The sequence below is a fragment of the Salvelinus alpinus genome, chromosome 5, assembly GCF_045679555.1.
Source record: "Salvelinus alpinus chromosome 5, SLU_Salpinus.1, whole genome shotgun sequence".
NCBI classification, from domain to species: Eukaryota; Metazoa; Chordata; class Actinopteri; order Salmoniformes; family Salmonidae; genus Salvelinus; species Salvelinus alpinus.
The window spans coordinates 94,474,668-94,490,724 of record NC_092090.1 but is presented as its reverse complement, the minus strand read 5'-3'; the positions used below and the strand labels follow the sequence as shown (position 1 = coordinate 94,490,724).

Genomic DNA, 16,057 nt, shown 5'->3' with positions numbered 1-16,057 from the left:
GTCTGTTACCTACTTACCTGTCTGGGATGTGGTTCAGCGGGAGTAGTTTAACGTGAGGCTGTACAGAAATGGGACCGGTTATATGGCACACGACCCGGTCCATCTGTAGACTGGTCTAAATAAGGCATTTTGCACTAAAATGATAATTGTTTGGCTAATAATGGGGTCTTCAAGGCCCATTTCTGGTCCAAGTCCATCTCTGACTGTATAGCTATCTTTGAATGTTAATATTACAGCCTATATTGTCGTCAGTATAGGCCCGTCGTACTGAGCTTTATACTAAATATGTAGTATTACCCAAGATATGATATTTCTTGTTTATATATGTATAGATATTTATTCTAATACATCTCATAGTATTGGAGGTTGAATAGATGCTTTACATAAGGTGCTGTTGGTTGGTAAACAATGCCATGTGCTGTTACAACTGTAGCCAACATACCACATCCTGCAGGAAGGAGAGATGCTCTGGGATAGACCCCTTGTTGGGTTCATCCTGTAGGAAGGAGAGATGCTCTGGGATACACCCCTTGTTGTGTTCTTCCTGTAGGAAGGAGAGATGCTCTGGGATACACCCCTTGTTGTGTTCTTCCTGCAGGAAGGAGAGATGCTCTGGGATACACCCCTTGTTGTGTTCTTCCTGCAGGAAGGAGAGATGCTCTGGTTACACCCCTTGTTGTGTTCTTCCTGTAGGAAGGAGAGATGCTCTGGGATACACCCCTTGTTGTGTTCTTCCTGCAGGAAGGAGAGATGCTCTGGGATACACCCCTTGTTGTGTTCTTCCTGTAGGAAGGAGAGATGCTCTGGGATACACCCCTTGTTGTGTTCTTCCTGTAGGAAGGAGAGATGCTCTGGGATACACCCCTTGTTGTGTTCTTCCTGTAGGAAGGAGAGATGCTCTGGGATACACCCCTTGTTGTGGTCATCCTGTAGGAAGGAGAGATGCTCTGGGATACACCCCTTGTTGTGTTCTTCCTGCAGGAAGGAGAAATGCTCTGGGATACACCCTTTGTTGTGTTCATCCTGATGTTTCTGTGTTGCCATGCTTTGGGTTATGTCCGCTTCTGTAGTTGTTTACTGTTTAGTCACTGTCCATTTGTGGTTCTGTAAATTGGATACTATACCCAGTGTTTATAAGTATCGGTTTCACATTACTGTTTTGACTAAGGGGTCAACCAGGGACATGAGAAATGTATTAACCATTAAATATTTTTAGAAGATTAGTCGTTTTTGACAAGACATGGAACTTCGATGTTGGGACTTTTTGACATTTCTTTTAAAATAACTTCTTCTGAAGCTATTTGAAGGCTTGATGGGTCAAACTGTAAACAGCACCTAGAGAACTACTTTGGCAGACTTGATGAGTAGAGATGAAGTGAGTATGTGTCGAGCCGTCCTGTGATGGATAACTTCCACCCTTCACCGTGGCTGAAGTCCAGCTCCTCTGAAGGGACTAGCAGGATAGGGAGGACAGTGAACTGAACCAGCATGATAGGGAGGCCACATAACTGAACCAACAGGATAGGGAGGCCAGGGAATTCAACCAGCATGATAGGGAGGCCACAGAACTGAACCAACAGGATAGGGAGGCCAGGGAATTCAACCAGCATGATAGGGAGGCCACAGAACTGGAACAGCAGGATAGGGAGGACAGGGAACTGAACCAGCATCATAGGGAGGCCACAGAACTGAACCAGTATGATAGGGAGGCCAGGGAATTGAACCAGCATGATAGGGAGGCCACAGAACTGAACCAGCAGGATACGGAGGCCACAGAACTGAACCAGCAGGATAGGGAGGCCAGGGAATTGAACCAGCATGATAGGGAGGCCACAGAACTGAACTAGCAGGATAGGGAGGACAGGGAACTGAACCAGCATGATAGGGAGGCCACAGAACTGAACCAGCATGATAGGGAGGCAACATAACTGAACCAGCAGGATAGGGAGGCCAGGGAATTGAACCAGCATGATAGGGAGGCCACAGAACTGAACCAGCAGGATACGGAGGCCACAGAACTGAACCAGCAGGATAGGGAGGACAGGGAACTGAACCAGCATGATAGGGAGGCCACAGAACTGAACCAGCAGGATAGGGAGGCCAAGGAATTGAACCAGCAGGATAGGGAGGCCAAGGAATTGAACCAGCATGAAAGGGAGGCCACAGAACTGAACCAGCAGGATAGGGAGGCCAAGGAATTGAACCAGCATGATAGGGAGGCCACAGAACATATTACATCATGTATGCAGCAGCAAACAAGACATTTTTGGACTCACCTTGTTGTGCTGTGCTCACTTGAACAGGAAGGTGGCACGGCAGTCCTTCTTGTGGGCAAATTTTGTCATCAAACTTTGGCATCAAAGTCTGTCATTATTTTCTCAGTCAGAGCTTTTTACATTGTTTGCACATGGATATGTGACACGTATTAATGCCAAAATAACATGCAAAACAGGCAACAACTGTTTTTTATTTTTTTTGCTGAACAGATGGGGCTCAAAACAGGTGGGTCTTCACCACACCTGCCTTGAATCACGGGTCACCACAGCACCTAACCACGCAATTGAACTACATAGTGAAACAACGGAGTATCTCCTCAGACAAGTATAGATAGATACTGAAATAGATATAGAAATGTCAGAGCGGTTCATAATCTAAGACAAATTCCAGCAGGACAAAATGTTACTCGAGAGCTTTTGACCAGGGGGCAAAGAGAGTGACAGTTGCTCAGGGTTGTGGTCACACAGAGGCAGGTTAAGAAGAATTCAGAGTGTTTTCCTCTCTCCATCTGTAGAACACATCACTTCTGTCTGTCAGGGGACAGACGGGGGAGACGATTAACCCTAATAACATTCAACATTAACACATACCGGGATGTCTCTCATGAACATGACATAGTACCTGTTGAAAACCACAGATACCTCATGCCAAAATAGCAAATGGATGACGTCATCAAGCTTCCTGTGTGTGTCGCTGTGTTCGTGGTGCTTAAGAGGAAGGGACAGATCCCTGGCTGCTCTCTGTGTCTCTAGAGAAAAATGCTACATGAAAGAGCATTCACCGTAGCTGTGCTATTGACTTCCCTGGTCGAGGTCAGCAACAGAGCATATTAATAATTCATGTTCTGTGTCTTTGGCTCCAATGACCCAGGGAAGAGAGGCTAATGCATCATGCAGTGAGTGCTGTGCTGTTGGCCACAGCCCCATGAGGGTTCAGTGGGAAGGTGTTTCCTCTTTCCTCTCTAACTCAACCATAGTGGAGGTCTTCCAGGTGGATCTGTCTTTTTAAGGGGTCAACAAGGATGAAGACCTATTGTACCAGTGTCAAATAGAGGCTAACTAGGCATTGTGGCACTGTCTAAGTCTTTTAAATACACTCATTTACTGCAATGTGAGTGAAGCCTTTACCAATATTTCACTGAACGGGGCAACGGGGCCGCTGAATCCAATCTGACCCCTGACCTTTTGCATGCCTTAAACAACTTTGTTAGCGGGTGACTGAGAAGAAGTCTTTCACACCTACGTTATCCTCACCGTACACTTAACATCTGCCCTGACACCTTCTACGACCACAGACAAACAGACAGCATAGTGTGAATACTTCTGAGGTATTTTTTAAGTGATTTGTTTTTCACTCACAACGAACATAAACGAAGTGTCTTACATCCAGTAATAGGGTGAGGACAGCATTAGTCTGGACAGCTCCAGTCCTATATAGCTAGAAAATGCTTGTGATTAGGAACGGTAACACTTTATCCAGCCTCTCAGAGGAGCTCCAGCCTCTCAGAGGAGCCCCCCCCCTCTCTCAGAGGAGCCCCCCCCCCCCTCTCTCAGAGGAGGCCCAGCCTCTCAGAGCAGCTCCCCTCTCAGAGGAGCCCCCCCCCCCTCTCTCAGAGGAGGCCCAGCCTCTCAGAGCAGCTCCCCTCTCAGAGGAGCCCCCCCCCCCTCTCTCAGAGGAGGCCCAGCCTCTCAGAGCAGCTCCCCTCTCAGAGGAGCCCCCCCCCCCTCTCAGAGGAGCCCCCCCCCTCTCTCAGAGGAGCCCCCCCCCCCCTCTCTCAGAGGAGCCCCCCCCTCTCTCAGAGGAGCCCCCCCCCTATCTCAGAGGAGGCCCAGCCTCTCAGAGCAGCTCCCCTCTCAGAGGAGCCCCCCCCCCCCTCTCAGAGGAGCCCCCCCCCCCTCTCTCAGAGGAGGCCCAGCCTCTCAGAGCAGCTCCCCTCTCAGAGGTCCCGTGTGGCTCAGTTGGTAGAGCATGGCGCTTGCAATGCCAGGGTTGTGGGTTCATTCCCCACGGGGGACCAGGATGAAAATGTATGAACTTTCCAATTTGTAAGTCGCTCTGGATAAGAGCGTCAGCTAAATGACTTAAATGTTAAATGTAAATGTAGAGGAGCCCCCCCCCTCTCTCAGAGGAGCCCCCCCCCCCCCCCTCTCTCAGAGGAGGCCCAGCCTCTCAGAGCAGCTCCCCTCTCAGAGGAGCCCCCCCCCTCTCTCAGAGGAGGCCCAGCCTCTCAGAGCAGCTCCCCTCTCAGAGGAGCCCCCCCCCCTCTCTCAGAGGAGGCCCAGCCTCTCAGAGCAGCTCCCCTCTCAGAGGAGCCCCCCCCCCTCTCAGAGGAGCCCCCCCCCTCTCTCAGAGGAGCCCCCCCCCCCTCTCTCAGAGGAGCCCCCCCCCCCTCTCTCAGAGGAGCCCCCCCCTCTCTCAGAGGAGCCCCCCCCCCCTATCTCAGAGGAGGCCCAGCCTCTCAGAGCAGCTCCCCTCTCAGAGGAGCCCCCCCCCCCTCTCAGAGGAGCCCCCCCCCCCTCTCAGAGGAGGCCCAGCCTCTCAGAGCAGCTCCCCTCTCAGAGGTCCCGTGTGGCTCAGTTGGTAGAGCATGGCGCTTGCAACGCCAGGGTTGTGGGTTCATTCCCCACGGGGGACCAGGATGAAAATGTATGAACTTTCCAATTTGTAAGTCGCTCTGGATAAGAGCGTCAGCTAAATGACTTAAATGTTAAATGTAAATGTAGAGGAGCCCCCCCCCCTCTCTCAGAGGAGCCCCCCCCGCTCTCTCAGAGGAGGCCCAGCCTCTCAGAGCAGCTCCCCTCTCAGAGGAGCTCTCCCCCCTCTCTCAGAGGAGGCCCAGCCTCTCAGAGCAGCTCCCCTCTCAGAGGAGCCCCCCCCCCCCCTCTCTCAGAGAAGCTCCAGCCTCTCAGAGGAGCTGGACTGCAGCCACGGTGAAGGGTGGAATTTATCCATCACAGGCCGGCTCCACTCATACTCACTTCATCTCTCCTCATTACGCCTGTCAAAGTAGTTCTCTAAGTGCTGTTTACAGTTTGACCCAAGCGTTCAAATAGCTTCAGAAGAAGTTATTTTAAATGAAATGTCTAGAAGTCCCAACATTGAAGATACTTGTCTTGACATTTATTGTGTGATTCTAGGCGTAGTAATGACAGACATGCCCCCCCCCCCCCCCCCCCACCTTCTGAAATTGCATGTTTGTCCCCCCCAGTTTTATCAGTGGAATGTGATCTAAAACGAGGCAACAGTGTGCTTTAGGACCATGCGAACGCCTCTGAGCGGTCGGGTAGGCTGTTTGGATTGTTTATCCGACTGGATAAAACATAAACTCAGCAAAAAAAGAAACATCCTCTCACTGTTAACTGCGTTTATTTTCAGCAAACTTAACATGTGTAAATATCTGTATGAACATTACAAGATTCATCAACTGAGACATAAACTGAACAAGTTCCACAGACATGTGACTAACAGAATTTGAATAATGTGTCCCTGAACAAAGGGGGGGGGGGGGGGGGGCAAAATCAAAAGTAACAGTCAGTATGTGGTGTGGCCACCAGCTGCATTAAGTACTGCAGTGCATCTCCTTCTCATTGACTGCACCAGATTTGCCAGTTCTTGCTGTGAGATGTTACCCCACTTTTCCACCAAGGCACCTGCAAGTTCCTGGGCATTTCTGGGGGAAATGGCCCTAGCCCTCACCCTCCGATCCAACAAGTCTCAGACGTGCTCAATGGGATTGAGATCCGGGTTCTTCGCTGGCCAAGGCAGAACACTGACATTCCTGTCTTGCAGGAAATCTCGCACAGAACGAGCAGTATGGCTGGTGGCATTGTCATGCTGAAGGGTCATGTCAGGATGAGCCTGCAGGAAGGGTACCACATGAGGGAGGAGGATGTCTTCCCTGTAACGCACAGCGTTGAGATTGCCTGCAATGACAACAAGCTCAGTTCGATGATGCTGCGACACACTGCCCCAGACCATGACGGACCCTCCACCTCCAAATCGATCAGGCTCCAGAGTACAGGCCTCGATGTAACGCTCATTCCTTAGACGATAAACGCAAATCCGACCATCATCCCTAGTGAGACAAAACCGTGACTCGTCAGTGAAGAGCACGTTTTGCCAGTCCTGTCTGGTCCAGCGACGGTGGGTTTGTGCCCATAGGCGACGCTGTTGCCGGTGATGTCTGGTGAGGACCTGCCTTACAACAAGCCTACAAGCCCTCAGTCCAGCCTCTCTCAGCATATTGCGGACAGTCTGAGCACTGATGGAGGGATTGTGCGTTCCTGGTGTAACTCGGGCAGTTGTTGTTGCCATCCTGTACCTGTCCCGCAGGTGTGATGTTCGGATGTACCGATTCTGTGCAGGTGTTGTTACATGTGGTCTGCCACTGCGAGGACGATCAGCTGTCCGTCTTGTCTCTCCCCACGTTGCAATTTATTGCCCTGGCCACATCTGCAGTCCCCATGCCTCCTTGCAGCATGTCTAAGGCACGTTCACGCAGATGAGCAGGGACCCTGGGCATCTTTCTTTTGGTGTTTTTCAGAGTCAGTAGAAAGGCCTTTTTAGTGTCCTAAGTTTTCATAACTGTGACCTTAATTGCCTACCATCTGTAAGCTGTTAGTGTCTTAATGACCGTACCACAGCTGCATGTTCATTAATTGTTTATGGTTCATTGAACAAGCATGGAAAACAGTGCTTTAACCCTTTACAATTAAGATCTGTGAAGTTATTTGGATTTTTACGAATTATCTTTATATGTCCCAGAGCATTTCTCCTTCCTACAGGATGAACCCAACAAGGGGTGTATCCCAGAGCATCTCTCCTTCCTACAGGATGAACCCAACAAGGGGTGTATCCCAGAGCATCTCTCCTTCCTGCAGGAAGAACACAACAAGGGGTGTATCCCAGAGCATCTCTCCTTCCTACAGGAAGAACACAACAAGGGGTGTATCCCAGAGCATCTCTCCTTCCTACAGGAAGAACACAACAAGGGGTCTATCCCAGAGCATCTCTCCTTCCTACAGGAAGAACACAACAAGGGGTGTATCCCAGAGCATCTCTCCTTCCTACAGGAAGAACACAACAAGGGGTCTATCCCAGAGCATCTCTCCTTCCTACAGGAAGAACACAACAAGGGGTGTATCCCAGAGCATCTCTCCTTCCTACGGGAAGAACACAACAAGGGGTGTATCCCAGAGCATCTCTCCTTCCTACAGGAAGAACACAACAAGGGGTCTATCCCAGAGCATCTCTCCTACCTACAGGAAGAACACAACAAGGGGTGTATCCCAGAGCATCTCTCCTTCCTACAGGAAGAACACAACAAGGGGTCTATCCCAGAGCATCTCTCCTTCCTACAGGATGTGGTATGTTGGCTACAGTTGTAACAGCACATGACATTGTTTACCAACCAACAGCACCTTATGCAAAGCATCTATTCAACCTCCAATACTATGAGATGTATTAGAATAAATATCTATACATATATAAACAAGAAATATCATATCTTGGGTAATACTACATATTTAGTATAAAGCTCAGTACGCCGGGCCTATACTGACGACAAAATAGGCTGTAATATTAACATTCAAAGATAGCTATACAGTCAGAGACGGACTGGGACCAGAAATGGGCCTTGAAGACCCCATTATTAGCCAAACAATTATCATTTTAGTGCAAAATGCCTTATTTAGACCAGTCTACAGATGGACCGGGTCGTGTGCCATATAACCGGTCCCATTTCTGTACAGCCTCACGTTAAGCTCCTCCCGCTGAACCACATCCCAGACAGGTAAGTAGGTAACAGACTAGAAACCCAACCCCATGTTGTTCAGACAACGTCACCGACCTGGGCTGTATGTTATGTTGACTGAAGGATGAATGCAGGAGTGAGTCATGCTCGTGTCATCATCCTTCTCAACGGGCACCAGATACAGCAGCTGACACAGCCTGCCGTGTGGGATGACTCACTGAGATCCCTGGTGTTCTGATGAGCTTCACGTCCTTAACCAGAGTGGGGATGACTCACTGAGATCCCTGGTGTTCTGATGAGCTTCACGTCCTTAACCAGTGTGGGATGACTCACTGAGATCCCTGGTGTTCTGATGAGCTTCACGTCCTTAACCAGTGTGGGATGACTCACTGAGATCCCTGGTGTTTTGATGAGCTTCACGTCGTTAACCAGAGTGGCAGTGGTGCAAAAACTGACCAATTGTCAACCTTGAGTAAAAGTGAAGATAACTTAACTGAAAATGACTCAAGTAAAGTGTGTCACCCAGTAAAATACTACTTGAGTTAAAGTAATTGGTTTTAAATATACTATCAAAAGTAAGTATCAAAAGTAAATGTAATTGCTAAAATATACTTAAGTATCAAAAGTAAATGTAATTGCTAAAATATACTTAAGTATCAAAAGTAAATGTAATTTCTAAAATATACTTAAGTATCAAAAGTAAAAGTATAAAGAATTTCAAATTCCTTACATAAAGCAATCCAGACTGCACCATGTTCTTTCTTTCTTTTAGCTAGGGTCCAACCTCAGACATAAATTATTTACAAATGAAGCATGTGTGTTTAGTGAGTCCGACAGATTAGAGGCTGTAGGGATGACCGGGGATGTTCTTGATAAGTGCGTGAGTTGGACGAATTTCCTGTCCTGCCAAGCATTCAAAATGTAACGATACATGTTGGTTGTCAGGGGAAATGTATGGAGTAAAAAGTACATTACTTTCTTTTGGAATGTAGCGAAGTAGTACTTTAATGTATTTTTACTTAAGTACTTGACACCACTGGAGACGTACAGGATTGTACACACAGGACAGTCCTTTATCAAATTTGTAACATCAGTAACTCTCAAGCAGGAAGTTGGTTATGGAGTGATATTAGTGCCACCAACAATGGAATCTGAATTTACTACAACCCACTAGAATCCATAGTTAAGTGGAGTTGGAGGGCATTGGTCCTTGTTGCTGTAGTTTAATGAAGACTACAGCCAGGGACGGACTGGGACCAGAAATCGGCTTTGGCATTTCTAACACATCAGAGGAATATATACTGTATTTATAGATATATGTTTTTTTAAAAGAGTGCTCACTGGCTTACTGGTGCTCTTTCATGCCGTCCCTAGGAGGGGTGCGTCACTTGAGTGGGTTGAGTCACTGACGTGATCTTCCTGTCTGGGTTGGCGCCCCCCCTTGGTTTGTGCCGTGGCGGAGATCTTTGTGGGCTATACTCGGCCTTGTCTCAGGATTGTAAGTTGGTCGTTGAAGATATCCCTCTAGTGGTGTGGGGGCTGTGCTTTGGCAAAGTGGGTGGGGTTATATCTTTCCTGTTTGGCCCTGTCCAGGGTGTCTCCTGACCCCTCCTGTCTCAGCCTCCAGTATTTATGCTGCAGTAGTTTATGTGTCGGCGGGCTAGGGTCAGTTTGTCATATCTGGAGTACTTCTCCTGTCTTATCCGGTGTCCTGTGTGAATTTAAGTATGCTCTCTCTAATTCTCTCCTTCTTTCTCTCTCTCGGAGGACCTGAGCCCGAGGACCATGCGTCAGGACTACCTGGCATGATGACTCCTTGCTGTCCCCAGTCCACCTGGCCTTGCTGCTGTTCCAGTTTCAACTGTTCTGCCTGCGGCTATGGAACCCTGACCTGTCCACCGGACATGCTACCTGTCCCAGACCTGCTGTTTTCAACTCTCTAGAGACCGCAGGAGCGGTAGAGATACTCTTAATGATCGGCTATGAAAAGCCAACTGACATTTACTCCTGAGGTGCTGACTTGCTACACCCTCGATAACTACTGTGATTATTATTATTTGACCATGCTGGTCATTTATGAACATTTGAACATCTTGGCCATGTTCTGTTATAATCTCCACCTGGCACAGCCAGAAGAGGACTGGCCACCCCTCATAGCCTGGTTGCTCTCTAGGTTTCTTCATAGGTTCTGGCCTTTCTAGGGAGTTGTTCCTAGCCACCGTGCTTCTACACCTGCATTGCTTGCTGTTTGGGGTTTTAGGCTGGGTTTCTGTACAGCACTTTGAGATATTAGCTGATGTACGAAGGGCTATATAAATACATTTGATTTGCTCTGCTCAGAGGCATAGCTAAAGATTGTAATGGGCGCTTAGCAGAATTGACTCATCAGTGGCGTGGTCTTCTTGAGAGGTATGCAGACAATGATGAACTTACCACATGCAAAGGTATCAGAGAGCAGGGTTGTATTCATTAGTGCACACCGTAGCAAAATGTTTTGAAAAAAATAAAAATGTTGATTTCTAGGCAATACACCCCATGTATAGGTCATAGAGACACAAAATAATAGTCCTGTTCCATTTCATTATGTGGTGCAGCTTTGGGTATGTCTATGACTCAGTATGTGAGTCTAAAAGGAAGATGTAAATGTAGGTACAAACCAGCAAAAACTATTTAGGCCGTAGTTTACATTGTATTGCATGGACTAGACACTGTTGTTATGTAACGTGTAACGGTAACGTGTCTATATCTGAAAAAGCATGACTGGCAAAAAAACAAACAAACATGGAAATATTGTACATACATATCTTTATTTAAAGCATCACAAACGGCAGCGATAAACAAAATAACAGTATATATTTCAGCCAACCAGAAACTGCTGTACTGTAAATCTAGCCTTACACTGCCGTCTAGTGGCTCAACAGATGAGAAACACCACAAGACAACAATAAAATAGTTTACAAAAAAGGGTTAAACAGTACACCCATTATCTAACCCAGAGGTACTTGAACAAAGTAAAACTCCTATTTAAACATGTTTTCTACCAGCACCCAATACAGTCTGCCCATCTGGTCTCACAAGTTCCCAGTGCTTTAGAGCAGTGACCAGGGAAACTGCAGAAGATGGCGCGGCCCTTTGGAACTGATGTTATGCTCACTGTGGTCAGTAAAGACGTCACTTAGAAGAGAAGAAAAGCTGCACTCATCCCAACAGGCAAAACTGGTTGTCAATGATGTCATTTCAACTAGTTTCTGTTGTCACAACGTCACTAAACCATGTTTTGCCCGCTGGGATGGTTCCATTGGACTGAATGGAATAACCAGGTAAAGAGTTAGAGCTCATGTCAGCTTTTATAGTGAAGCACGAAACTACATGCTGTTTACTTTAGCGATGAAGCCCTCCATAATGTCCTTCATCTTCTGAACGACAGGTTAGGGGCAAGATGGAGACTGACCTCTACAATGGACAGGTGGTTGGCAGCCGTGGTTAACACACTGGCAAGGTTGTTAACCACAGTCCGCCGCTCCTCATTGGTTTCTTGCAGGACAAGATGGTACCTGTGGAGTAGAAAGACAAATACTGTGGTGGGGGGTGTATTTTTAGATATGTACAATGAAAACAAACTTCATGAGGTTGTTAAATAATTGTAAAGCCCAGAACATACCTTAAACAAATAAAGTAGCATTGTTCGGGAAAGAACGGCTCATAGGGCAGGAGCATATCTCCTGTTTCTGTAGCGTGAGGCAGCTTGACCCCATGGACAGGACGCTAGTCTAACCCTTGTATCTCTGCACATTGTAAATATGGTATTGGAACTGACCCTGTATATAAAAAGTAGCTTATTTACTGTCTCATGTTATTCATGTTTCTATTTCTCGTGTGTTTTTTCCCTACTTTACATTAGTATAATACTTTACTACTGATATTGATTACTGCAATGTCAGTCAGGAAAGAAAGGCATTTCACTGTAGTTGTGCCCGTGACAATAAAACTTGAAACTAAGCCCTGTTGCTCTCACCATTGTGATTTGGTCCAAAATAATTGGTAGGAGGACCACTACTCATAATTGGTAGGAGGACCACTACTCACCGTTGCTGTGCAGCTTTCAGCTGCTCCACAGACTCGTCATAGCCCAGGGTCACCTTCTTCTCCAGCAGCTTGCGGTGGGTCTCCACAGACTCCATCTCAGCAGACCACTTCTGCTCCTCATGGGCAATGTCCTACACACACACACACGCACGCACGCACGCACGCACCGCACGCACGCACGCACGCACCGCACGCACGCACGCACGCACGCACGCACGCACGCACGCACGCACGCACGCACGCACGCACGCACGCACGCACGCACGCACGCACGCACGCACGCACACACGCACACACACACACACACACACACACACACACACACACACACACACACACACACACACGGAGAGGGATGTCATTTTTCTATTTGATAAAAAACACAATTTAACCACAGATGTGGAGAACAAGAAAAGTTGTTTCCATTATGGTCCTTATAAGACAATGAGCTGTCTAGGAAATCCTTGGATTGACCAATGATGACACCAGTGATTCACATAGACACCACTTCCTGACCAATAAATGACTAGACTGTAACATTATTTCAGAGGGGTTTCTGTATACAATATTCAAACATTTGTAATATTGAAATTATAACGCACCTGCATGTCTTGTTCGAGCTTCTCGTCGAGCCTACGGATTTGCTCTCTCAGGTGTTTCAAGTCTTTCGCTTTATCGGAAATATTGGAATTCACCTGAAAGAGAAAGAGACCATGTAAAAAAAAACACCCCAAAAATGGGACAAAACCTTCGTACTAAGAAACACAGTGAAATGTCTCGGTACCTGTTCTATGGACTCCTCCAGGCTTAGTTTCATGTCTGTCAGTCGACTACACTCCTCGTCCACATCAGTGATCAGTTTCCTCAGTAGTTGCTGTAGAGAATAAGCCACATAATTAGGTCCAGATACAACACACACCTGTTGTAATAAAGTGATTGTTCGATGAGAACTAAATCTCCATACTTGAATCTGTGTTCTGCATTGAACCATGGTGGACGGTCCGTATTCTGTGGAGGTCCTGATCTCAAAGTCGTGGCCGCACGCGTTTTCGGCAGACACAGGGATGAGCTTCAGTTTGCGGGCAAGCTTGTGGTACTCGGCCAGCTTCACTTCGGCCTAAATCATTAGCAGTGGTTAAGACTGAGAAGACGGTTCAGCACTGGCTCATAGCTAGCTAGTCATTAAAATAATCAAATACTTATTGAACCTTTGTTTACCAGACAGATGAGTATAGAATGCAGACGTATCAGGCCAGCATCCTATTCCTTACCGTCTCCTTGGCCTTGGCCAGAGCGATCTCCTCGTTCCACATGTGCTGCTCGGCCTGCTCCAGGCTCTTGCTCAGGCTGTTGATGGTCTGCTGCAGCTCCCTCTTCTCCCAGTTGATCCTCTCAATGTCTGCGGGAGTGAACTTCTGGGTGGACAAGATGTGTTGGAGCCGGGACTCCTCCTGTTTTAGGGTCTCCACTTGCAGTCCTACACAGGACAAAAAAGGGCAGCGGGGGGATGTTAACGTTTCAGGATTTCCAGGAGAGTAGCAATTTTTAAAAAGGTATATTTTAATGGATTTTCAGATTTCATTTAAACAGATAGAATGAGAGGATGAAGTGGGGACAGACAGATAAATGATGTGTCAAAGGGTAGTAGACCACATATACAGACACTGTAGAAAGAGAAGTGTCCTGGAGGCTGCATCAATACCGCAAGACCAGCCAAGCCTCGAGAGTAGCAATGTTTGGTCATAGTTTTTTACCCGATGCTTCCAGCTCCTCGACCAATCCAGAGGCTTTGTTCTCTATGTTGGCTTTGAAAGATGCTTCCAGCTTCTCGGCCATTCCAGAGGCTTTCTTCTCCAGGTTGGCTTTGAAAGACTCCAGGTTAACTCTGCAGCTTCTGCAGGCCTGTCTGCAGTTTGACTTTCTCCGTTCTTTTGACCATCAATCGGTCCTGCTCCAAAGTGAATAAAATGGTTACAAATATAGTGAATCAAACGGCTCTGTTCAAACGTAATTGGCACGTTTACAGCTCATCGACTGCTTAAACTATGTGAGATGTGTACAATATTCAGTCGCAGTACATGGACAAATCTATAAATACAGTACATTTGTAAAGTATATTCAGACCACATCTCTGCAACACTCCACCAATCAGGCCTTTATGGTAGAGTGGCCAGATGGAAGCCACTCCTCAGTAATAGGCACATGACTGCCCGCTTGGAGTTTGCCAAAAGGCACCTAAAGGACTCTCAGACCAAGAGAAACAAGATTCTCTCGTCTGATGAAAACAAGATTGAACTCTTTCGCCTGAATGCCAAGCGTCACATTTGGAGGAAACCTGGCACCATCCCTACGGTGAAGCACGGTGGTGGCAACATCATGCTGTGGTGATGTTTTTCAGCAGCAGGTACTGGGAGACGATTCAGGATTGAGGGAAAGATTAACAGTGAAATGTACAGAGTGATCCTTGATGAAAACCAGCTCCATAGCGCTCAGAACCTTAGAATGGGGCGAAGGTTCTCCTTCCAACAGGACAACAACCCCAAGCACACAGCCAAGACAGCGCAGGAGTGGCTTCAGGACAAGTTTCTAAATGTCCTTGAGTGGCCCAGCCAGAGCCCAGACTTGAACCCGGTCATACATCTCTGGAGAGACCTGAAAATAGCTGTGCAGCGATACTCCCCATCCAACAGGATCTGGCACCTCTCAGGTTTGACTTTGTTTGTTCCGGCACCTACAACAACCACCCGAGTCACTGCCTGTTCACTCCGCTACCATCCGGAAGACGAGGTCAGTACAGGTGCATCAAAGCTGGGACTGAGAGACTGAAAAACAGCTTCTATCTCAAGACCATCAGACTATTAAACTGTCATCACTAACACAGAGGGGCTGCTGCCTACATACAAACTCAAATCATTGGCCACTTTAATAAATGGATCACCAGTCACTTTAATAATGCCACTTTAATAATGTTTACATATCTTGGATTACTCATCTCATATGTACATATACAGTATTTTATACCATCTATTGTACCTTGCCTATGCCGCTCTGTTGTTGCTCATCCATATATTTATATGTATATATTCGTATTCCATTCCTTTACTTAGATTTGTGTGTATTAGGTAGTTGTTGTGGAATTGTTAGATATTGTTAGATATTGCTGCACGGTCAGAACTAGAAGCACAAGCATTTTGCTACACTCACAATAACATCTGCTAACCGTTACCTCTCGTGGCATGATTTATTAATTATGATTTATTAACTGTTTGCACTGTAGACATTCTAATAAACGGGATCAGAATTACATCAAGTTGCCTCCCAGAAAGACCATCATGTAAAAGCTTAGTGATCCTTCTATGTAATCATCCTATCCTGCCACACTGATTCCAGACCTGCTCTCTTATTTGAACATAGAGGTTATGGGGAGGGCCAGTGGGGTAAGTAACTGATCTTGACACAGGTCTTGGTAGTGGTAGTCAGCTTGTGAAGAGGTCCCTACATAATCACGTCACTTAGCCTAGTCTTTTCCCTACTGAATTTGAATCGTGGGAAAGCCAAACTAACAAACAATAAGAAAAGGTAGCCTACATTGATTTGTTTTATTTGAAGTTATATTTAGATATTTTTGATATTCATTCTGCTGCTACATTGATGTCTTGTAAATTAAATGAAAAATCGGGTCTTGTAAGCCCCACAACTGAGTATGTGTGCATATGGCGGGTGTTCTACAGTGTCTTCTGAAAATGTTGCTGTACCTTGATGTCTAGAAAATTAGGCTCAATTATACTCAAGTATGTGGGCATACTGCAGTCTAAAATGCTTTGAATTAATTAGCACCTTGGAGAGTTCTGTCCGTTTTACCACCATAGATTGAAGGCTATTTAGCTGCTACTTTGTTTTTGACACTATTTTTCTCAATCTGTTCCGGTATCCCAGAGCCCC

The 16,057-nt window shown here is 46.8% G+C and overlaps 1 protein-coding gene across 1 annotated transcript; it reads right to left on the bottom strand.

Moving 5' to 3' along the window:
• Positions 1 to 10,871: 10,871 nt before the first annotated feature.
• Positions 10,872 to 14,037, bottom strand: LOC139575251 (kinetochore protein NDC80 homolog). Its single transcript, XM_071400219.1, has 7 exons — positions 13,870 to 14,037; positions 13,387 to 13,592; positions 13,080 to 13,232; positions 12,900 to 12,989; positions 12,718 to 12,810; positions 12,116 to 12,246; positions 10,872 to 11,583 (listed from the first exon to the last, which is right to left on the bottom strand). The coding sequence occupies exons 1-7, from the start codon at positions 13,949 to 13,951 to the stop codon at positions 11,439 to 11,441; spliced, it is 900 nt and encodes a 299-aa protein (XP_071256320.1). The 5' UTR covers positions 13,952 to 14,037; the 3' UTR covers positions 10,872 to 11,438.
• Between the last annotated feature and the right edge of the window lie 2,020 nt (positions 14,038 to 16,057).

Excerpts from the sequence above, each read along its gene's own strand:
- LOC139575251 (XM_071400219.1), bottom strand. The coding sequence starts at position 13,951 with ATGGCCGAGAAGCTGGAAGCATCTTTCAAAGCCAACATAGAGAACAAA. Across the intron at positions 13,593-13,869 it reads CGAGGAGCTGGAAGCATCGG|GACTGCAAGTGGAGACCCTA; the intron begins GTAAAAAACTAT and ends TGTCCTGTGTAG. Across the intron at positions 12,811-12,899 it reads TGGAGGAGTCCATAGAACAG|GTGAATTCCAATATTTCCGA; the intron begins GTACCGAGACAT and ends TTTCTCTTTCAG.